This window comes from Phoenix dactylifera, unplaced genomic scaffold (assembly GCF_009389715.1).
Source record: "Phoenix dactylifera cultivar Barhee BC4 unplaced genomic scaffold, palm_55x_up_171113_PBpolish2nd_filt_p 000178F, whole genome shotgun sequence".
Classification (NCBI taxonomy): Eukaryota; Viridiplantae; Streptophyta; class Magnoliopsida; order Arecales; family Arecaceae; genus Phoenix; species Phoenix dactylifera.
The window spans coordinates 400,920-425,349 of record NW_024067711.1 but is presented as its reverse complement, the minus strand read 5'-3'; the positions used below and the strand labels follow the sequence as shown (position 1 = coordinate 425,349).

Genomic DNA, 24,430 nt, shown 5'->3' with positions numbered 1-24,430 from the left:
AGTATCCCTCAGACCTAAGATCACTACAATAATTAGCAAACAACTTATTGTACTTTGGTGCCGGACTAGCAGAATTTCTAATTCTGGGTGCAGTCAAGTACTTGCAAAATCGGTGCGTGAGTCAAGATGTTCAATTTAGCAGAACCTTGGCCAGGATAATCCTTGTGATGAGTCACAGGATTTCTAAAGTTGATCACATAGTGGATATACTGATTAGAGAGTTGACAGAATTCTAAGGTTATCCTAGCATTAGGAGTCAAAGGGATGAATTATACAGTAACCATAGTCCAGGGTTTCAGAATATTTGCTTCGCATATATTCGGCCTATCCGGACGTCGGGTACCATTGTTAGATGGTCACATCGATTAGTGCAGGAAGTCACTCCTGTACTACCGGCTTAGGTTCGAACCTATGAGGTCACACGCATAAAAGTTTTCTGATTGATCAAGAAGGCTGATGGATGATTGAGAATTATTCAGAGATAATTTGGTCAATTCGATTGGCAAATTATCCTATAAAATAATTAAAAAAATTATCGAAGGATTAATTAGTAATTAGATTACTAATAAACTCAATTTGATTGAGTAAATGGACTAAGGATGAGCTAAATTGAATTAGATTTAATTTTGGGTTCAATCAGGGGTCGACTCGAGCCTGCCTGGGGTCGACTCTCTTAGAGGATCCAGAGGACGACCTCTTTTGTTTTTCCAGGTGGGATCAACTCGAGTTTTTCCTTGGGGTCGACTAGAACAAGTTGGGGGTCAACTCAAGCTTGGCTAGAGCCGACTCTCTCATAGAATCCAGAGGACGACCTCTTCTGCTTTCCCAGGTGGGGTCGACTCGAGTTTTCTTATGGTCAACTCGAAGCAAGTTGGGGTCGACTCGAGCATTGAAGAGGTCGACTCGCTGGGCGTATCAAGGGAAGAAGTACTCTATTGTCTCAGCCGGGGTCGACCTGTGAAGCTATGGGGGTCGACTCGGGTTGACTTTGGAGTCGACTCAAAGGGGAAGGAGTCGACTCGAGCTCAGGAAGGTCGACTCCTTCTGAAAATCCTGGAAGTTGCGGACGGGCTGAATTCGTGGAATTTGATCCGGAAGTGGTTTTTCAATGAAAACTGATGGGATTTGGATCCTGGCACATGTGGGAGAATGGGAAGATGATGATGGAAGATCGGCACCATTCATTTTGATCCTATCTCACTCGCATGAACTATCCATTGTTTGAATTCAATAAGATAAGATCTATCTTGTTGCAACCATCCCCTTCATGCGCCAACAAAATACCAGACTTCTATTTGAATTTCGAATTCAAATGATCAGATGGCGTGCCTTTAAAATGAAATCATTGAATGATATTCAGCCTTCATCCCGCCCATTCCATTTCTCCTTAAATTCAACTCACCATAGCTGATAGGGATCCCTAAAAAGAGCTTTTAGATCAGATTTAGGTCCTCTTTAATCCCTATAAACCTTTCCTCCATATTCTTCCAAGAAGGCGAATCAAAAGTTGATAGCGTTGGGAAGATCAAAATTCAGCAAAGGAAAATCCTGCGCAAGCTAGCACTTCTGCGGGATTGGATCACTCCAGGAGCTTCACGTTGATTTCTTGTAGAGGCCAGACGAGTGTGTGCCTATGAAGCTCAAGCATCGGATCTATTACTTTCAGATTTCATAAAGGTATGAATCCAAATCCAAAGTTGTATTCTTATAGGTTCCAATCCTCAAAGATTAAACCTCTTTTGGGGCTCTTCACAGAGTAATCTTCAGAGCCTATTCGATGGGCATTCGAAGATTAGTTGGATGTTAGATTAATTGAGTTTAGAACTTAATTAATAATCTCATTTCAGATCTGAATTTAATCATGCAATCATTTTAGCATAATCATATAAACGATCCCGGCATATTGATCATGAATACTTGTTGTGGTACTTTGAAATTTGATTTCTTATGCATGCTAGAATTAAAACATTTAATTTGGTTTTTTCCGCTGCATATTTCATAACTAAAAGAACTACGTGTGGCCTTGATCCCCCTTGTGAAGGGGTATGTAGGCAACCCAAATAGGTACAGCCATTGATTTTGAAAATTTTTTAAATTTCAGCATGCTATCACTACTAGCACCATAGAATCGCTTTCAAAATCATCAGTGAATGTAATGAAGCAAGAGTATCTACCTCAAGCTGGAGTTGTCATAGGACCACATACATCTGTATGCACAAGTCCTAATAACTCAGTTGCTCTTTCTCCATGTCCAGTGATTGGAGATTTAGTCATTTTTTCCATAAGACAAGATTCACAAGTTCCTAAAGATTCATAATCATAAAGATCAAAGAACTCTTCTTTGTGTCACAGCACCTCGAATCGGGGCTGGACCGGACGCGAATCAAGATATAAACCGATCGGGTCACTGGACGGGTTCGAGGTCTGACCGTGCTTTCTAGAGATTTGGGCAACTTGGAGACCAAATATGGGCCCTAGGATCAACTAGGGAAATGTGTGCAAAAATCTAGGAGGAATACCCAAGAGCATGGGACCGGGGGCACGCGCTCCAAGGCATGTATTGGCAAGAATACATGCTGGTTCATCATTACGAGAAAAGCTGCTGCAACGAGTCTGATTCAGTGTTGAGGGCTTATCTCGAAGCATGGGCTGAATCCGGGAAATTGGGATGCATAGAAATGTGTGCCACTGATGGAGGTACATGGCATAAGTTTCTAGAAGGCAAGGGATACGTTTTTAACACGTTTTCATAACTGAAAAATGGATGGTTAGAAAACGTGGCCATAACGCTGTTTCCACGCGTTCTCACGTTGAAGGGTATTTCGGAAACTCTACAGAAGTCCGTTCAAAGTGGAAAAGATGCCATCTAAAAGAATTTTTTGTCCTGAATCCAAAGAATCTAGTTTCGTGGTAATCCTAGTTCGGTTGGGGCACTAACTTGGCCGTTTTATCTGATTGCGCAGAATCCTGCACGAATGACTTCGTAAGGGACTTGTAATTGGAGGTTGCTCCTCTATAAGATGACCCTCAAAAGGGAGGGAATGGTATCGGATAGAGCTCGAGAGACCAGAGAGACTAGGAGAGCTTATTGTAATCAATTGAGTGGTTATTCAATAAAGTTCTCTTCTCCTATATTTCTCTCTCTCCTTCGTGGTATTTTTTGGGGTTGTGCTTCGCTGTATTATTGTTATTAGGCGTGAGCTAAGTCATAGAGACTAGGTTCCCATGCCAGGAAGGCTGATCGGTTATCATCGGTAGACCGAGCCGCATGTTGTTGGGATCCGCTCTGAAATTCCTTCGTACGTGACACTTGGTATCAGAGCCATACCAAAACGAAGGAAGCAACCTCTATGGTAACCTCCATGGTGGGAATGGCGGACGCATCATCCTCGACCGTGGATCCCAATCCAGCCTTAGAAGGAGGTACGGTGATGGGTGGAGCACATCCAGTTGATGATTCCCTGCATGGGTTACATATTGCATCTCCGGTTATCTCCGCCGACAATCGATTACGAAGGTGCGAGGCCCAAATAGCTGAGGTTGAAGGGCGGATGGAGGACCTTGAGGGTAGGGACGTAACCCTCCGAGGTGAGATCGCCGCTCAGCTGAACCAGATTTTCTTCGATAAGGAGCGGCACTATAAGGAAGTGCTGCGGTGTAACGAGGAGTTGGAGATCATTGTGAAGGCTCTCCAAAATCAGGTGGTTGACCTCTTAAAGGAGAGTACCACCACAGACATATCCTCTTCTCCATTGATAATGGAGATCGCAAGAGAGGCTACGCGCCCCCTGCACAAGCTTGATGTTCCCAAGCCACAGGAGTTCTGCGGACGACGGTCCGCGAAGGAGGTGGATAACTTCCTTTTCGCCGTCTACTGGTAACCGGCATGAGGGAGGAAGCCATGAAGGTGAGCACGGCGAAAATGTTCTTGAGGGACGTGGCGATGCTTTGGTAGCGACGTCGGGCTGACGATGTGAAGCGAGGGGCTGTTCCAATCACCACTTGGGCACAGTTCCAAACTGAATTTCGAAAGCAATTCTTCCCCATGTTCGCTAAGGATGATGCTCGAGCACGACTACGGCGACTCACGCAAAAGGGTGTGTGCGTGAGTATGTGCGAGAGTTCAGCGAATTATTGTTGGAGGTACAAGACCTCAGCAATGAAGACTCTCTTTTCACCTTCCTTGATGGGCTAAAATCGTGGGCCAAGATGGAACTGCAGAGAAGAGGAGTCCAGAGTTTGAACGAGGCGAAAGATCAAGCGGAGGCTCTCATCGAGTTCAAGACTCAACCTACAGCTCCCAAAGCTCAAGCATTGGAATAGGGCAAATATGGGGGAGCGAAATCAGGTCACAAGGGAGGTGCAAAAGGTTCGAATCCGGGCTTCTCGAGTGGAGGGGCTTCCCAAACAAAGGGCAAAGGGGTGGCGCAAGGTACCAGCACTATCTCATGCTATATTTGCAATGGACCGCACAAGGTGAAGGATTGTCCATTGTGGGGCAAGATAGCATCTATGGCGGTGGAGGAGAAGCAAGAGAGGACCGACCAAAGGATGGGCTCCCTCAGTCTCAATGCCCTGAAGGCCAAGGGGCCACGAGGCCTGCTCTATGCACCTATCAGCATTGGTGGTCACATCTTCCAGGCACTCATTGATACGGGTGCCACTGACTTCTTCGTGAACTTAGCTACAGTGAAGAGGCTTAATCTGAAGATTAAACCGGATGAACACACATTCAAGGCGGTCAACTCCGAAGAGGTAGCTACAAGCGGAACGTCGTCGAGATCCCATTCGGCGCATGGACCGGATGGGTGACAGCGGTGGTTGCCCCGATCGACGACTACGAGGTGGTCATCGGTATATCTTTGCTTACCCAGGTACAAGCCATGGTAAAGCCGGATTCAGATATGGTGGTGGTCTTGAATTCAAGTGGAGCTTGCGTAGTTCCAGGGAAGCGAATTAAAGGGACTCCGCAGCGAGTCCTATCGGCGATGCAACTTGCTAAGGGGCTGAGAAGGGGACTTCCAACATGTATTGCATCCCTTCGGGAGGAAGACCTACTGGAAGGAGAGAAGATTCCAATACCCATCAAGGGTGTTCTCACTAAATTCGAGGATGTGATGCCACTCGAGTTACCCAAGCGACTGCCGCCAAAAAGAGAAATCGATAATCGGATTGATTTGGTGCATGGAGCATGTCCACCAGCTCAAGCACCATATAGAATGGCCCCATCTGAACTCCAGATGCTGAGGAGGCAGCTAATGGAGTTGGTGGACAGCGGGTTCATTCGACCTTCGAAGAGTCTGTATGGAGCACCGGTACATTTTCAGAAGAAGCACGATGGTTCGTTGAGACTCTGCATCGATTACAGGGCCCTCAACAAGCTCACGGTGAAGAACAAGTACCCCATTCCACGGATTGACGATTTGTTTGATCAACTTAGTAAGGCACAATGGATTTCCAAGTTGGATCTTCCCGGTGGGTACTATCAGGTCCGCGTGGCGGAGGAGGACATTGAGAAGACTGCATGTGTGACAAGGTACGGGAGCTTCGAGTACCTTGTCATACCTTGTCATGACAAGGTACGGCAGCATGTACTCCACGACTTCATTGATAAATTCGTGGTAGTATACTTGGATGATATTGTTGTGTACAGCCAGACGTTGGATGAGCATGTGGCGCACCTGAGGCAAGTCTTCTCTACCCTACGGCAGCACCAGCTCTTTGTAAAAAGGGAGAAGTGTGTGTTTGCAGAGCGGAGGGTGCCGTGCCTCGGGCACATCATTGGGCACGGAAGGCTCATGATGGATCCCTCGAAAATTTCGGCCATAGCCGACTGGGAGGTACCTACACGAGTTACACACTTACGCTCTTTTCTTGGCTTGGCAAATTACTATAGGAGGTTCATCACCGGATATTCGAAGTTATGCGCCCCACTAACGGATTTGTTAAAGAAGGATCGACCATGGCGGTGGTCAAACCAATGTCAGGAGGCGTTTGATCGTCTCAAGCAGGCGGTCATGGTGGAGCCGGTCCTCGTGCTGCCGGACTTTTCCACTTCTTTTGAAATCCACACTAACGCATCGGATTTTGCCATTGGTGGGCTGCTCATGCAGGAAGGGCACCCAGTGGCCTATGAGAGTCGGAAGCTGAACGACACCGAGCGCAGGTATACAGTTCATGAAAGGAGATGATAGCGATTGTACATTATCTTCGAACCTGGCATCATTACCTACTCGAATCTAAGTTTGTGGTGCGCACGGATAACGTGGCCATAAGCTACTTTCAGACCCAGCCAAAGCTCACCCCCAAGCAGGCGAGATGGCAGCAATTTCTCGCTGAATTCGATTTCGACATCGAGTACAAGCCGGGCCGAACTAATTCGATCCCTGATGCCTTGAGTAGGAAGGTACAGTTGGCTGCGGTTTCTTCCCTTTCCGGACCAGCAAGTAACCTAATGGAGAGGGTCAAAACCAAGATGGAGAAGGATCCATGGGCCACTTCCATGGGTGAACTCATCAAAGATGGCAAGGCGCGCCGTTTCTGGGACCGAAGGAGGGCTGATTTTGACACGAGGCCGACGTGTCTATGTGCCTTCAGGTGGAGGGTTGAGGCGCGAGGTGTTGCGAGAACACCATGATTCTATGTGGGCGGGACACCAGGGGGTGCATCGGACCCAAGCTCTCATAGAACATAACTACTATTGGCCAAAGATGTGGGATGACATCGAGGAGTATGTTCGCACTTGTCTGCTATGCCAACAAGACAAGGTCGAACATCGACAGCCTGCGGGGTTGTTGGAACCATTACCTATACCAGAGCGTCCGTGGGAGAGTGTCTCCATGGACTTCATCATCGGACTACCTCTGGTGGATGGAAACAGCTCTATCATGGTTGTGGTGGATCACTTCTCGAAGTACGGGGTCTTCATTCCAGCACCTACTACTTGCCATGCGGAGGATCTGGCGCGGTTGTTCTTTACATATGTGGTGAAATATTGGGTGATACCGCGGAGTATCGTTTCTGATCGCGATGCTCGCTTCACGGGGAGGTTCTGGACGGTGTTATTTCAGAATGGAGCTGAAGATGTCCACGGCCTTCCACCCTCAGACTGACGGCCAAACAGAGCGAACGAATGCATTATTGGAGATGTATTTGAGGCCCTATGTGGGTGCCAACCAGCGGGATTGGGTGCGACTCTTGGACCAAGCCCAATTCAGCTACAACTTACAGCGATCGGAGTCGACAGGTAAATCAACGTTTGAGGTGATTACAGGGCTGCAACCAGACACTCCGGAAAGTATCGCAGCGAACTACATGGGATGTAGTTCGACCGCCTACAGGTTCGTGAGGGATCTAAAGGAGGATACAGATTTGGTTCAGGTCTCCTTGTTGAAGGCGACCAAACGGATGAAGAAGTGGGCTGACATAAAGTTGCAGGCAGCTGAATTTCAGGTTGGTGATCGGATATTGGAAAAGCTTTACCATCACATGAAATTAAAGTCGGGCTACCACAAAGCACTCGTGAGGACGTATGAAGGTCCCTTCATCATCACACATCGAATTGGAGAGACAGCATACCGATTGTCGCTGCCTTCCAAGCTGAAAGTGCATGATAGATGCATGAAAATGTACCTTTTAATACTACCACTTTCGGTTAAATTGTTAAAACTTAAGCATGATTTGGATATTTTTATGATATTTTTCTAATCTGAGCTTTACTTCACAAAGTGTCTAAGTCTTAGTTGATTTTGGTGATTTCATTGTAGGAATGGAGTTAGGGAGATTGAATATTCTATTGCAGTCCGAATGAAATAAAACTTGATGGAGATGAAGTAGACATGTTTAGGTTTCATATGCATCAAGAATCAGGTCAATTGGAGCTCCAGAGAGAATGTTATGAGGTTGCAAAGTTAGGTTTCCCTAAACCGCCAGCCTGGGCCTGACAGATCAGACTTTTATGTAGTATTTCGATGATTTTGGGAGCTACAAAAGTCCAATTGAGATGATTCAAATTTTGTTGGAAACTAGACTTCCAGAGCTTTCTAATAACTATAAGACCACAAAATTTGAAGATCAGATGCGATCTAGAGAGCCTCCCAAACTTCATGCTGGCGTTGGTGCTCGAGGTTAAAGTCGCAAAAACGCATGCAAACGTGTCTAAGTCGTGTTTCCTAGGGTTTTTAGCCCCAAAACCATATATATATACTTGGAGGAGCATGCCGTTCTGAATGAGAAAAGGCTGCATTACAAAAAAATCATCAAGAGGAGCCAAAAATTCATGGAGAGCTAATTCTTTAGTGAAGCTTGGGATGAACTCGCTTGAATGATGGTAGTTTCATTTATATTTGATCTTTGTAATAGATTCTCATGTTGATACAATTCTTATTTATCATTTCTCATCAATAGATCTTTGTTGTATTAGGATAATCTTGAACCTATTCTTTTCATACATTCAGCCATGTCTTTTCTATGGAATTGTTGAGGTGCTTAATTATATCTATATTTGATTGTTTATCCAGTTAGTATAATTGTTTGCTGAAATATTGCCATTGGGTATATTTTTGTCTTTGAATCTAAGTCTAAAAGGATAACAATCCTTGGTTTTAAAAGAGGAGAATGATTTTCTAGAATTACCACTAAATATTTTGATTGTAATGCTATATCTTCCGATTAGAGAATCTGGTGCTATGATCTCTAATTGAGTTATCCAATGGATCAAATATGAATGGAATTACCTGATTTAAGTGAGAAATTTCCGATGCTTTGCTGCCATTAATTTCTAGTCACATCTTTTCACTGCTGCAATCTAATTGTCAATTTACTTTTAAACATTTATATCACATTTTACTGCTTTGATATTTCTTTTTAGTTTTGTAGTTTCTTTTAGTGCTCCTACCTTCTTCTTGTGGAATCGATACCCCAATATATACTATGATAGCCGCGTTATTCTTTGGGCATAATCAAATTTTGGCACCGTTGCCAAGGAGAACGGTACAAGATGCGCTTCAAGGAATAGTTTTATTGAATTAATTCGTCAAAGCGGTAACCTCGTTCTTCTTCTTCTTTTTTCTCTTGCTTTTTGTCTTCAGTTTATTTCATTTATAGTTTTGTGTTGCAAAAAAATGAAAAAAAATGAAAAAAAAATAAAAATAATATACATATATTTTGTGTTGCATGCGTAGGCATAGAGACGAGTTAGGTAGATTTGCAAGAAGACCGGAATTAGAACCTGACACTTTTCCTGTGGATTTGCCCGATACGTCATCTAATTCTAACCCCATGAGCAATCACGAAGATCAGCCCATTAGGACTCTCCAAGACTATCTCCATCCTACATGCACAGGCACACCGTCATGCATTATGTTCCCACCCAATGTCCCACAGCAGGATTTTAAACCAGGAATGATACAGTTACTTCCTACCTTTCATGGCTTAGAGAATGAAAATCCTTTCGTGGACATTAGAGAGTTTGAGGAGGTAGTGGCGACTTTTCATAGTCAACCCATCAACCTACTAGCAATGGGCGAGAAAACATAGCATGTCGCAACAAAAGCGTCGATTCGAGGCGTCAGCAAAACATCTGCCCGATATCAGAAAAAATCAGACTTAGAGTTGGGGAGGAGGCACTAATTAGACGGGGAGAGCCTTGGAGAGGGGGACCGGGGCTATGTCCCTGAGCGGAATGTCTTCTTGCCTGCCCTCTCGCCTGCCGGAATTCCTTTGGAATGAGCCACGTCATATGACCCTTTCTATACGGCACTTCATTTCTTCTAGCCGGCGAACCAAGCAGAGCGCCGGGCCGGGAATCGCAAGAATTTGAAAGTCCTTTATGGAAGGGTGGCCGGTACAATAGATGCAGTTAGACTTAAGTTTTTTCCATTTTTTCTGAAAGATAGAGCGAAAAGTTGGTTGTATTCACTGATATACCGCGGTCAATAGGATCTTGAGATGAGATGACATAGGTTTTCTTTAACAAATACTTCCCCCACCATAAGACCAGTGGTTTGAAGAGACAGATTTCAACCTTTGCACAAAAGGATAGTGAGATTTTGTATCAGGTGTGGGAGAGGTTATGAGAGTTGGCGTTTAGTTATGAGGTTATGAGGTTATTGAACTTTGTCCTCATCACGGCTATGAGAGTTGGCGTTTAGTTAGTTATTTTTATGAGGGACTTACACCTAGAGAGCGCCAATTTGTAGAGATGATGTGTAATGGTGAGTTCTTTCAGAAAGATCCGGATGAGGCCATAGAGTACCTGAATGACCCTAGCTGAGAAAGCTCATACTTGGACAGGACCTAGGGCGACTGATAGTACTAGTAGGTTACGACCTATAGCTACTCCTTGTAGTGGAGGAATTTACCATCTTAGAGAGGAGGATACTCTCAAGGCCCGGATAGAAAATTCTAACTTAGGGAGTTAGAGGCCTTAAAAACAAAGGATACAAAGATTACACATACTGTTTCTCGTGTTGAGTCCCATGGACCCTGTTTTGTATGTGGTGGAGTGGATCACCTAGCTCAGGATTGTCCCACATTTGCTGAATGAGGGGTGTGTATGAGGAACATTGTAATGCCCTAGGTATGTACAAGAAGCCTTTTACACCCTTTTCAGATATCTATAATCCTAGTTGGGAGGAACCATCCTAACTTTAGTTGGAAATCTGACCCGCAACATCCTGCACAACCACAACTGCCTAGAGCTTATTCTATACCTCCATACCATGCCCCATCTTCTAGGAATCCTTTAGAGGACACATTACATGCTTTTATTGAGGCTCAGAATAAGACAAACCAGAAGTTTGAATCAATGATTACTTAGGTGGTTGTGGAAAATAAAGAGATTAGGAGTCAAGTGTCTAAGTTGATTAGTGCTTTAACCGTAAATGAGCGAGGAAAATTTTCATCCCAAGCTCAACCCAATCTCCAAGGTCAGCATATGGCACAAACTTCTAACCCTGATAGGCAAGATCTTAAAGAGGTTAATTCCATAACTACTCGAAGTGGTTAAGGTTATAGAAGGGGTTCCCAAGCCTAAGGGAAGTTCAGTTAGAGAGGAATGTAGTTGATGTTCCAAGAGAGGAAGAGATAGTGAAGAGTCCAGTTAGAGTGCCTTTCCTTAAGCTCTCAAGTCTACCTCAAGAGTTATGGACCATAGTGGCGAGATCCTAGAGAACCTAAGCAAGTGAAAATTAATCTTCCTTTGTTACATGTGATAAAACAGGGTTCTAACTTATGCAAAAGGTCCTTAAAGATTTGTGCACTGTAAAAAAAACACCATGTTAAGAAAATAGCTTTTTCTAATGGAACAAGTAAGTGCTTTGATTTGAACAGAGAATCCACCAAAATATAAGGACCCAGATGCCCCACAATTTCTTGTATTATTGGGAATCATGAGTTTGCACAGGCCTTACTTGATTTGGGGAGCTAGTATCAATCTCATGCCTTATTCTATTTACTTGCAATTGGGATTAGGAGAGATCAAACCCACCTTTGTGGTCTTACAGTTAGCTGGATCGGTCAGTAAAGATACCAAGGGGGATAGTTGAGGATGTGTTAATTCAAGTTGATAATTTTACTATCCTTTTAATTTCTTGATTCTAGACACACACTCTGTTGTTATTCTGAATAAAAAATTTCCATTATTTTAGGTAGACCTTTTCTTGCCACCGCTAATGCTCTTACTAATTGCAGGAATGGGTTGATGAAGTTGTCCTTTGGGCATATGACCCTTGAGGTCAATATCTTCCACATAAGCAAACAACCACAAGAGGACGATGAGTGTCACCAAACTTACCTGATAAACACACTTATGCAGAGGAAGCCATCACAAAAACATGACCCCCGATCCTCTGAATATTTTCTTATTAATTCTGGGTTTGATAGCACATTTGACTCTAATGATGTTACTAATATTTGTGCTGTTTTTGATTCATCTCCGGATTATGGGACGAGGACATTGGCAACCAAGATTTGAGAAGCTGCCCTTGATGCGAGAACAACCGAAGCCATCTACCATTGAAGCCCCAAAAGTCGAGTTAAAGCCACTGCCTAAGGGTTTAAAACATGCATTCTTGGTCCTGGTGATACCTTTTCTGTAATAATTTCTTCTGACTTAAGTGCATCACAAGGTAACAAATTGCTCACAACTTTGAATGAGCATAAATCTGCACTTGGTTGGACCATGGACGACATTAAAGGCATCAGCCTTTTAATTTGTTCTCATAAGATTCACTTGGAGGAGGGAGCCAACCCTCGTAGAGACCCCCAATGCAGGCTAAACCCTACCATGAAAGAAGTTGTGAAAAATGAAGTCTTAAAACTGTTAGATGTGGGTATTATTTACCCAATTGCCGATAGCAAGTGGGTTAGTCCTACGCAGGTAGTTCCTAAAAAGTCAGGTGTCATAGTAGTGAAGAATGATGTAGGAGAATTAGTCCCTACCAAAGCAGTAACCGGATGGCGCATGTGCATTGATTATAGGAAGTTAAATGCTGCCACTCGCAAAGATCATTTTTTCCCTTCCATTCATCGACCAAATCTTAGAGCGTATAGCTGAACATCCCTTTTATTATTTTTTAGATGGTTATTCTGGTTATATCAAATTGAAAATTGCTTTAGAGACCAAGATAAGACACTTTTACATGTCCCTTTGGAACTTATGCATTTCGATATGCCATTTCATTTGTGTAATGCTCCACTACCTTTCAAAGGTGCCTGATGAGTATTTTTAGTGATATGGTTAGATTGCATGGAGTGTTTATGGATGACTTGACTGTTTTTGGTGACTCCTTTGATGTAATGTTGTTTAATTTAAAAAGGGTTCTAGCTCGTTGCAAAGAAAAAGGCCTTGTATTGAATTGGGAGAATGCCATTTTATGTGCCTCGGTATATTGTTTTGGGCCATATTGTTTCCTCTAGGGGAATAGTTGATCAATCCAAAATTGAGTTGATCTCTAATTGCCCACACTAAGACTGGGAAGAGATAGATCATTCTGACACGAACGAAGGGATTACAAAGCGAATCCAACGACGTGCGTCGGTCTATTGAAGATAACCGATCAGCCTTCCTGGCGTGGGTACCTAGTCTTATGACTTAGTCACGCCTAACAACAATAATGCAAGCGAAACACAACACCAGAAATACCACGAAGGAGAAGAAGAAATGTAGGGAAGAGAACTTTATTGAAATCACTCACAACTGATTACAATAAGCTCTCTTGGCCTCTCCAGCTCTACGGATACCAATCCCTCCCTTTGAGGGTCTCTTATAGAGGAAAACCTCTAGTTACAAGTCCCTCCCCGAACTCAACTTCCCCATGCACAAGATAAGGATGAATTCTAGATAAGAAGGAAAACCCCATTCCAGGATTCTGCGCAATCAGATAAAACCGCCAATTCATGCTCAACGAACTCCGATTACATGAAACTAGATTCATTGGATTCAGGACGAAAAATGCTTCCAGATGGCACCTTTTCACTTAGAACGGACTTATGTAGAGTTCCCGAAATGCCCTCAAAGTGAAAACGCGTGGAAACAGTGTTACAGCCACGTCTCCTAACCATACACGTTTTCAGTTATAAAAACGTGTTAAAACGTGTCCTTGCCTTCTGGAGACTTAATGCCACGTTCATCAGTGGCACACATTTCCATGCATCCCAATTTCCCGATTCAGTCCATGCTTCGAGATAAGCCCACAACGCTGAATCAGTCTCGTTGCAGCAGCTTTCCTCCTAATGATGAACCAGCATGTATTCTCAACAATACACGCCTTGGAGCACGTGCCCACGGCCCCATGCTCTTGGGTATTCCACCTACATCTTGCACACGTTTCCCTAGGTGATCCTAGGGCCCAGATCTGGTCTCCAAGTTGCCCAAATCTCTAGAGAGCACCGTCAGACCTCGAACCCGTCCAGCGACCTGATCTGGTTTATACCTTGATCCGCGTCCGGTCCAGCCCCGATTCGAGGAGCCGTGACACCCTCCCCCACCTAAGCCGAAGTCGCCCCTGACGAGGCTAGGCGGTACTCGTTGATGATGTCTTCGAACTGCCATAGTTCGTCACCATATTCCCAGCTTGCTTCTGAATCTGATAATCCTTTCCATCGGACTAAGTATTGCACACGGTTACCCTTTTTCCTGTCCGCCTTGATTTCAGAAACCTTCTTGGTGTAATGAACTCGTACGGCCACTGGAGCTCGCCCGCTTCGAGCCCGGGAAGGGTCAGTTGTGTCCTCTTTGAATGGTTTCAACAAGGACACGTGGAACACCGGGTGCACTTTCAGCTTGGAAGGCAGCGACAATCGGTATGCTGTCTCTCCAATTCGATGTGTGATGCTGAAGGGACCTTCATACCTCCTCACAAGTGCTTGTGGTAGCCCGACTTCAATTTCATGTGATGATAAAGCTTTACCAATACCCGATCACCAACCTGAAATTCAGCTGCCCGCCGCTTTATGTCAGCCCACTTCTTCATCCGTTTGGTCGCCTTCCACAAGGAGACCTGAACCAAATCTGTACCCTCCTTCAGATCCCTCACGAACCTGTAGGCGGTCGGACTACGTCCCATGTAGTCCGCTGCGATACTTCCCGGAGTGTCTGGTTGCAGCCCTGTAATCACCTCGAATGGTGATTTACCTGTCGACTCCGATCGCTGTAAGTTGTAGCTGAATTGGGCTTGGTCCAAGAGTCGCACCCAATCCCGCTGGTTGGCACTCACATAGTGCCTCAAATACATCTCCAATAATGCATTGGTTCGCTCTGTTTGGCCATCGGTCTGAGGGTGGAAGGCCGTGGACATCTTCAGCTCCGTTCCGAGTATCCGAAATAACTCCGTCCAGAACCTTCCCGTGAAGCGAGCATCACGATCAGAAACGATACTCCGCGGTATCCCCCAATATTTCACCACATATGTAAAGAACAACCGCGCCACGTCCTCCGCATGGCAAGTAGTAGGTGCTGCAATGAAGACTCCGTACTTCGAGAAGCGATCCACCACTACCATGATAGAGCTGTTCCCATCCGCCAGAGGTAGTCCTATGATGAAGTCCATGGAGACACTCTCCCACGGACGCTCTGGTATAGGTAATGGCTCCAACAACCCCGCAGGCCGTCGATGTTCAATCTTGTCTTGTTGGCATAGTAGACAAGTGCGAACATACTCCTCGATGTCATCCCGCATCTTCGGCCAATAGTAGTTATGTTCTATGAGAGCTTGGGTCCGATGCACCCCCTGGTGTCCCGCCCACATAGAATCATGGTGTTCTCGCAACACCTTGCGCCTCAGCCCTCCACCTGAAGGCACATAGACACGTCGCCCTCGTGTCAAAATCAGCCCTCCTTCAGTCCAGAAACGGCGCGCCTTGCCGTCTTTGATGAGTTCACCCATGGAAGTGGCCCATTGATCCTTCTCCATCTCGGTCTTGACCCTCTCCATTAGGTTACTTGCTGGTCCGGAAAAGGAAGAGACTGCAGCCAGCTGTGCCTTTCTACTCAAAGCATCAGGGACTGAATTAGTTCGGCCCGGCTTGTACTCGATGTCGAAATCGAATTCAGCCAGAAACTGCTGCCATCTCGCCTGCTTGGGGGTGAGTTTTGGTTGGGTCTGAAAGTAGCTTGTGGCCACGTTATCCGTGCGCACCACAAACTTAGATCCGAGGAGGTAATGACGCCAGGTTCGAAGACAGTGCACAATTGCAGTCATCTCCTTTTCATGAACCGTATACCTGCGCTCGGTGTCGTTCAACTTCCGACTCTCGTAGGCCACTGGGTGCCCTTCCTGCATGAGCACCCCTCCAATGGCAAAATCTGATGCGTCGGTGTGGACTTCAAAAGAAATAGAAAAGTCCGGTAGCACGAGGACCGGCTCCGCCGTGACCGCCTGCTTGAGACGATCAAACGCCTCCTGACATTGGTTTGACCACCGCCATGGTCGATCCTTCTTTAACAAATCCGTCAGTGGGGCGCATAACTTCGAATATCCGGTGATGAACCTCCTATAGTAATTTGCAAAGCCAAGAAAAGAGCGTAAGTGTGTAACACGTGTAGGTACCTCCCACTCGGCTATGGCTGAAATTTTTGAGGGATCCATCATGAGCCTTCCATCCCCAATGATGTGCCCGAGGAACGGCACCCTCTGCTGCGCAAACACACACTTCTCCTTCTTCACAAAGAGTTGGTGCTGCCGTAGGGTAGAGAAGACTTGCCTCAGGTGTGCCACATGCTCATCCAATGCCCGACTGTATACAACAATGTCATCCAAGTATACTACCACGAATTTATCGATGAAGTCGTGGAGTACACGCTGCATCAAAGCACAGAAAGTTGCTGGTGCGTTGGTGAGGCCGAAAGGCATGACAAGGTACTCGAAGCTCCCGTACCTTGTCACACATGCAGTCTTCTCAATGTCCTTCTCCGCCACGCGAACCTGATAGTACCCGCTGCGAAGATCCAACTTGGAAATCCATCGTGCCTTGCCAAGTTGATCGAACAAATCATCAATCCGAGGAATGGGGTACTTGTTCTTCACCGTGAGCTTGTTGAGGGCCCTGTAGTCGATGCAGAGTCTCAACGAACCATCGTGCTTCTTCTGAAAAAGTACCGGTGCTCCATACGGACTCTTCGAAGGTCGAATGAACCCGCTGTCCACCAACTCCGTTAGCTGCCTCCTCAGCTCCTGGAGTTCAGGTGGGGCCATCCTATATGGTGCTTGAGCTGGTGGACGTGCTCCATGCACCAAATCAATCTGATGATCGATTTCTCTTTTTGGCGGCAATTGCTTGGGTAACTCGGGGGGCATCACATCCCTGAATTCAGTGAGAACACCCTCGATGGGCACTGGAATCTCTTCTCCTTCCAGTAGTTCTTCCTCCTGAAGAGACGCAATATATGTTGGAAGTCCCCTTCTCAGCCCCTTAGCAAGTTGCATCGCCGATAGGACTCGCTGCGGAGTCCCTTTAACTCGCTTCCCTGGAACTACGCAAGCTCCACTCGGATTCAGGACCACCACCACATCTGAATCCGGCTTTATCATGGCTTGTAGCTGGGTAAGCAAAGACATGCCGATGACCACCTCATAGTCGTCGATCGGGGCGACCACCGCTGTCACCCGTCCGGTCCATGCGCCGAATTGGATCTCAACATCCTTCGACGTTCCGCTGGTAGCCACTTCTGCGGAATTGACCGCCTTGAACGTGTGTTCATCATGTTCAATCTTCAGATTTAACCTCTTTGCCGTAGCTAGATCCACGAAGAAGTCAGTGGCACCCGTATCAATGAGGGCCTGGAAGATGTGACCACCAATGCAGATAGGTGCATAGAGCAGACCTCGTGGCCCCTTGGCCTTCAGGGCATTGAGACTGAGTGAGCCCATCCTTTGGTCGGTCTCTTGCTTCTCCTCCACCGCCATAGATGCTATCTTGCCCCTCAATGGACAGTCCTTCACCTTGTGCGGTCCATTGCAAATATAGCATGAGATGGTGCTGGTACCTTGCGCCACCCCTTTGCCCTTCGCTTGGGAAGCCCCTCCACTCGAGGAGCTCGGATTCGAGCCCTTTGTACCTCCTTTGTGACCTGATTTCGCTCCCCCACCTTTGCCCTGTTTCGATGCTTGGGCTTTGGGAGCTGTGGGTTGAGTCTTGAACTCGATGAGAGCCTCCGCTTGAGCTATCGCCTCGTTCAAACTCTGGACTCCTCTTCGCTGCAATTCCATCTTTGCCCACGGTTTGAGCCCGTCAAGGAAAGTGAAGAGAGAGTCCTCGTTGCTGAGGTCTGGTACCTCCAACAACAATTCGCTGAACTCTCGCACATACTCACGCACATCGCCCTTTTGCGTGAGTCGCCGTAGTCGTGCTCGAGCATCATCCTTAGCGAACGCGGGGAAGAATTGCTTTCGAAGTTCAGTTTGGAACTGTACCCAAGTGGTGATTGGAACAGCCCCTCGCTTCACATCGTCGGCCCGACGTCGCCACCAAAGCATCGCCACATCCCTCAAGAACATGGCCGCCGTGCTCACCTTCATGGCTTCCTCCCTCACGCCGGTAACCTGCAAGTATTGCTCCACGGCGAAAAGAAAGTTATCCACCTCCTTCGCGGACCGTCGTCCGCAGAACTCTTGTGGCTTGGGAACATCAAGCTTGTGCAGGGGGCGCGTAGCCTCTCTTGCGACCTCCATTGTCAATGGAGAAGAGGATACGCCTGTGGTGGTACTCTCCTTTAAAAGGCCAACCACCTGATTTTGGAGAGCCTTCACCATGATCTCCAACTCCTCGTTACGCCGCAGCACTTCCTTATAGCGCCGCTCCATATCGAAGGAAATCTGGTTCAGCTGAGCGGCGATCTCACCTCGGAGGGTTGCGTCCCTACCCTCAAGGTCCTCCATCCGTCCTTCAACCTCAGCTATTTGGGCCTCGCACCTCCGTAATCGATTGTCGGCGGAGATAACCGGAGATGCAATACGTAACCCATACAGAGATTCATCAACTGGATGCGCTCCACCCATCGCCGTGCCTCCTCCTGAGGCTGGATTGGGATCCATGGTCGAGGATGATGCGTCCGCCATTCCCACCTTGGAAGTTACCGTAGAGGTCGTCTCCTTCATTTCTGGTATGGCTCTGATACCAAGTGACACGAACGAAGGGATTACAAAGCAAATCCCAACGACGTGCGGCTCGGTCTATCGAAGATAACCGATCAGCCTTCCTGGCGTGGGTACCTAGTCTCTATGACTTAGGTCACGCCTAACAACAATAATGCAGCGAAACACAACACCAGAAAATACCACGAAGGAGAAGAAGAAATGTAGGGGAAGAGAACTTTATTGAATAACCACTCAACTGATTACAATAAGCTCTCTTGGCCTCTCCAGCTCTACCGGATACCAATCCCTCCCCTTTGAGGGTCCTCTTATAGAGGAACAACCTCTAGTTAGTCCCTCCCGAATTCAACTTCCCATGCACAAGATAAGGATGAATTCTAGATAAGATAGGAAAACCCCCATTCCCGCAGGATTCTGCGCAATCAGATAAAACCGCCAAGTTCATGCCTCAAACGAACTCCGATTACCATGAAACTAGATTCGTTAGATTCAGGACAAAAAAATGCTTCCAGATGGCACCTTTTCCACTTTGAACGGACTTATGTAGAGTTTCCGAAATGCCCCTCAAAGTGAAAACGCGTGGAAACAGCGTTACAGCCACGTCCTCTAACCATACACGTTTTCAGTTATAAAAATGTGTTAAAACGTGTCCCTTGCCTTCTGGAGACTTATGCCACGTTCCTCCATCAGTGGCACACATTTCCATGCATCTCAATTTCCCGGATTCAGTCCATGCTTCGAGATAAGCCCACAACGCTGAATCAGTCTCGTTGCAGCAGCTTTCCTCCTAATGATGAACCAGCATGTATTCTCAACAATACACGCCTTGGAGCACGTGCCCACGGCCCCATGCTCTTGGGTATTCCACCTACATCTTGCACACGTTTCCCTAGGTGATCCTAGGGCCCAGATTTGGTCTCCAAGTTGCCCAAATCTCTAGAGAGCACCGTCAGACCTCGAACCCGTCCAGCGACCTGATCTGGTTTATACCTTGATCCGCGTCCGGTCCAGCCCCGATTCGAGGAGCCGTGACACCTAGTTGGTCATGCTGGTTTCTATAGGAGGTTTATCCAGAATTTTTCTGCCATATCTAGACCATTGTGTAACCTTCTAATTAAGGATACCCCATTTGAGTGGACACAAGAGCGCCAAGAGGCATTCCAAACGTTCATTGGGAAGCTCACTTCAGCTCCCATAATGCAGCCACCAGATTGGAGTTTACCTTTTGAAATTATGTATGATGCAAGTGACTATGCAGTAGGGGCTGTCTTAGGTCAACGGAGAGAGGGAAAGCCCTTTGTCATTTATTATGCTAGTAGGACTTTAAATAGTGCTCAAATGAATTATTCTACTACTGAAAAAGAACTGTAGTATTTGCATTAGATAAATTCCGTGCTTATTTGATTGGCTCATCTATTATAATTTTTACAGATCATGCAACCCTTAAGCAACTTCTCGCAAAGAAGGATGCTAAGGCGCGATTAATTAGGTGGATCTTGCTTTTGCAGAAATTTAATCTAACCATCAAGGACAAGAAGGATTTAGAGAATGGGGTGGCTGATCACCTCTCAAGGCTAATATTTGAGGATACTACAGATACACCACCGATCGGTGATGATTTTCTAGGTGAACAATTATTTTCTATCACCTCCATGTCGTGGTTTGCACATATTGTCAATTATTTGGTAACAAGTGAGATGCCATCAGACTGGAATGCACAGGATAAGCAGAAGTTCTTAACAGAGGTACATTCTTTTTATTGGGATGATCCACATCTTTTTAAGTGGAGGCCATTTCTCTATGAAGAAAACCGCTGCAAAAATTTTGCAGTGTGGATTTTATTGGCCATCATTGTTTCGAGACACAAATGTTTACTGTCGTTCTTGTGAGAAATGTCAAAAATTAGGAGCTGTCGTAATATGATGCCTTTGAATCCAATTTTAGTGATAGAAATTTTTGATTGTTGGGGTATAGATTTTATGAGACCCTTTCCTCCTTCTTTTGGTTATCTATATATTATTGTTGCAGTAGATTATGTGTCCAAATGGGTAGAGGCTGCAACTTGTAGGAACAATGATAATAAGACAGTAATTAAATTTCTAAAGGAAAATGTGTTGTCTCGTTATGGTACACCACGTCTTATCATTAGTGATCGGGGTACACATTTTTATAACCGGTCTTTTGAAGCATTGATGAGGAAGTATGGGGTGGTGCAGAAGATTTCTACAGCTTACCGTCCTCAAACAAGTGGGCAGGTGGAGCTTGCTAATAGAGAGATTAAGCGTATTTTAGAGAAAACAGTTAACCCCGATCAGAAGGATTGGTCATTGCGATTAATTGATGTGCTTTGGGCATACGGTACAGCTTTCAAGACCCCCCTAGGCATGTTACCTTATATAGGCTTGTTTTTGGTAAACCTTGCCACTTACCGGTAGAGCTAGAACATAGAGCCTATTGGGCTATTAAGAACTTTAACTTTGATTTACCTGAAGCCGGTGAGCTTAGAAAGTTCTAGATGACCGAGTTAGAAGAGTTGCGAAATGAAGCTTATGAAAATTCTAGAATTTACAAGGCTAAGATGAAGGCATTTCATGATAGAAATATCCTTAGAAAAACGTTTGCACCTAATCAACGAGTATACTTATATGATTCTAGGCTTCATAAACACCCTGGTAAATTACGATGCTTTACCACAAAAGGACCAGAGACTCAAGCCGGTCCTCGAGAAAGAGGCTCCAGTAGAGGAAGATATTCTTCTCATGGACCCCGTCTACGAACAGTGATGCTATGCCCATGCAGTTACGTTTCTCTTTTTTCTTGTTTCTTTTTGTTTTTCTTTATTTTGTCTTTGTTTCAGTTTTTGTTTTTGCTTGTTTTGTTTTATTTCGTTTGGTTTCCTTAGTTTAATTTCCAAGTTTGCCAGCTTCCTGTTTTTACAATGGATTTGTGCTCCGCTAATCAGGTGACCTCTATCCTATTTTGTTTTCTATGCTTTTATTTCCATACATGAGGACAATGTCATGTTTTAGTTGGGGGAGGGCAGCCCATGTGTATGTGTTTTTGCATGAATTTGCTTAAAAAAATAAATGATTACAGAGTATTTTTGCTGAAGTCAAATTTTCTATCTTAGTCACACTATTAAGACACCCTTTGAATTCTTTTTTTTATGCACGCATCTAAGCCTTGTGGTTTGATGGATGTTCAATGCATACAATTAGAGAACTCTCAAACTTAAGTATTTACGCATTGGTGAGCATTAGAGAGAGAGAGAGAGAGTTCATCATGTTCAGAGACTTGTGGGCATGCGTTCATTGATTTTTTTGAATTGGTTGCTCTATTGGAAATTTTTACTACACAGTTTGTGGTACTGTTGGTTGATTATACTTAGGAGATGATGAAGGTCAGTTGAGGATGAACATTTTGAGCCTTTCAAGCTAACCCATGTTTATCCATTAGAAACCATTTTGAGCCCGAAAAAAAGAACCCTTTCCTTTGTAAACCCATATGTCCTTACCCCCCTCCACATTGGAGTTGAGCTTAAATTATTATATCTTCCTACCTTTTACTTTCAAGTATATGCTAGGGATGATAAATGTTTGGTCCGTAAATAATAAAGACAAGAAAGGGGATGTACTGTGGTGGTTTCTCATTGGTGCTGGCAGGTTTGCTGAAATGGACTCCATGATTGCAACCAAAGGTTGTGTTTTTTTAAAAAAAAAAAAGGAAGAAGAAAAAGAAAAGAAGAAACAAAGAAACAATCAACTCCACCAGCAGCTTCAGCTTTCTATTACCACAGGCCTTGAAATGTCTCAAGCTCTAATCTCCATTCTTAAAATGATTCTATTGGTTCCTAAACCGCTTGTCACAGGTTCAAAATGCTAGTATGAAGTTGTTGATGAAATAACCAAGTACCATGGTTGTATAAGCCATATGTTTAGCCTAATACAACCAAATGGTATGACTAGCGTGAAAAAAGGGAAAAGAAAAAAAAAAGAGAGGTACAAGCGGTTTGAGGAAGTTGTGCTTGATGTTATATCTGGTGAAGACCTCTAGCATGTACTGGAAAGTTCTTTTGAATTCTCTTATCCATCCTTTTATTATTTTTATTTTACTTAACTTTAGCCTCATTACAACCTTTTATTATTGACCTTTTTGATCCTAAGTGGGTTTGTGGTAAGAATGGTTGAGTTCCCAATGGTTGGTGATCCTATCATAAGATCAATGGTTGTCTGTTGCTTGTTCATGAACACTTGCCTTCTCATATATTTGTGTGAACACCCTTTCTCAACTCCATAGAAAGACCCCTTACACTAGTCTCACTATTGAATATTATACCTGTGAGATATGGAGTTGAAAGCTTTTATTTGAAATGTTCTCGATGTTGTATTGTGTCATGGTTGGTGGTAAGATGGTTACGGCTTAGAGTACACATACACACGAATTGTGGGAGTTGCCACTTAATGGACTGATTTTGATAGTATTGTTGATCTCTTGCGAGTACTTTTGTTTGTTTATACTTGAATATTATTGCTTTAGCTCACGCAAAAGTTGTCAACACTAGGTTGGATATAGTCCATTCTTTTTCTTCGCTTAAATTGCTAAGGACTAGCAATAAGCTGGTTGGGAGGTGTGATAGGTGTATGAAAATGTACCTTTTAATACTACCACTTTAGGCTAATTGTTAAGACTTAAGCATGATTTGGGTATTTTATGATATTCTCCTATCTGAGCTTTACTTCACCAAAGTGTCCAAGTCTTAGTTGATTTGGTGAATTTTATTGTAAGAATGGAGTTAAGGAGATTGAATATCTCATTGCAGTCCGAATGAAATGAAACTTGGTGGAGATGAAGTAGACATGCTTAAGTTTCATATGCATCAAGAATCAGGTCAATTGGAGCTCCAGAGAGAAAGTTATGAGGTTGCAAAGTTAGGTTTCCCTAAACCGCCAGCTTGGGCCCTGACAGATCAGACCTTTGTGTAGTATTTCGATGATTTTGGGAGCTACAGAAGTTCAATTAAGATGATTCAAATTTTTTTGGAAACTAGACTTCCAGAGCTTTCTAATGACTATAAGAATGCAAAATTTGAAAATCAGATGTGATCTATAGAGCCTTCCAAACTTCATGCTGATGTTGGTGCTCGAGGGTAAAGTCCGAAAAATGTATGCAAACGTGTCTAAGTCGTGTTTCCTAGGATTTTTAGCCCCAAAACCATATATATACTTGGAGGAGCACGCTGTTCTGAAGGAGAAAAGGCTGCATTACAAAGAAATCATCAAGAGGAGCCAAAAATTCATGGAGAGCTAATTCTTTGGTGAAGGTAGGGATGAACTCGCTTGAATGATGGTAGTTTCATTTATATTTGATCTTTATAATAGATTCTCATGTTGATACAATTCTTGTTTATCAATTCTCATCAATAGATCTTTCTTGTGTTGGGATAATCTTGAAACCTATTCTTTTCATAGATTCAGCCATGTCTTTTTCTATAGAATTGTTGAGGTGCTTGATTATATCTATATTTGATTATTTATCCAGTTAGTGTGATTTTTGCTGAAATATTGCCATTGAGTATATTTTTGTCTTTGAATCTGAGTCTAAAAGGATAACAATCCTTGGTTTTAAAAAGAGGAGAATGATTTTCTAGAATTACCACTAAATATTTTGATTGTAATGCCTATATTTCCGATTAGAGAATCTGGTGCTATGATCTCCAATTGAGTTATCCAATGGATCAAATATGAATGGAATTATTGGATTCAAGCGAGGAATTTCCGATGCTTGCTGCCATTAATTCTGGTCACATCTTTTCACTACTACAATCTAATTGTCAATTT

At 44.5% G+C, this 24,430-nt stretch overlaps 1 protein-coding gene across 1 annotated transcript; it reads left to right on the top strand.

Moving 5' to 3' along the window:
* The first annotated feature begins 19,790 nt into the window (after window positions 1–19,790).
* On the top strand, window positions 19,791–21,376 carry LOC120105030. Its single transcript, XM_039117075.1, has 5 exons — window positions 19,791–19,866; window positions 20,025–20,338; window positions 20,424–20,478; window positions 20,622–20,951; window positions 21,249–21,376. Exons 1-5 carry the CDS (start codon window positions 19,791–19,793, stop codon window positions 21,374–21,376), a joined length of 903 nt encoding a protein of 300 aa, XP_038973003.1.
* The last annotated feature ends 3,054 nt before the right edge of the window (window positions 21,377–24,430 follow it).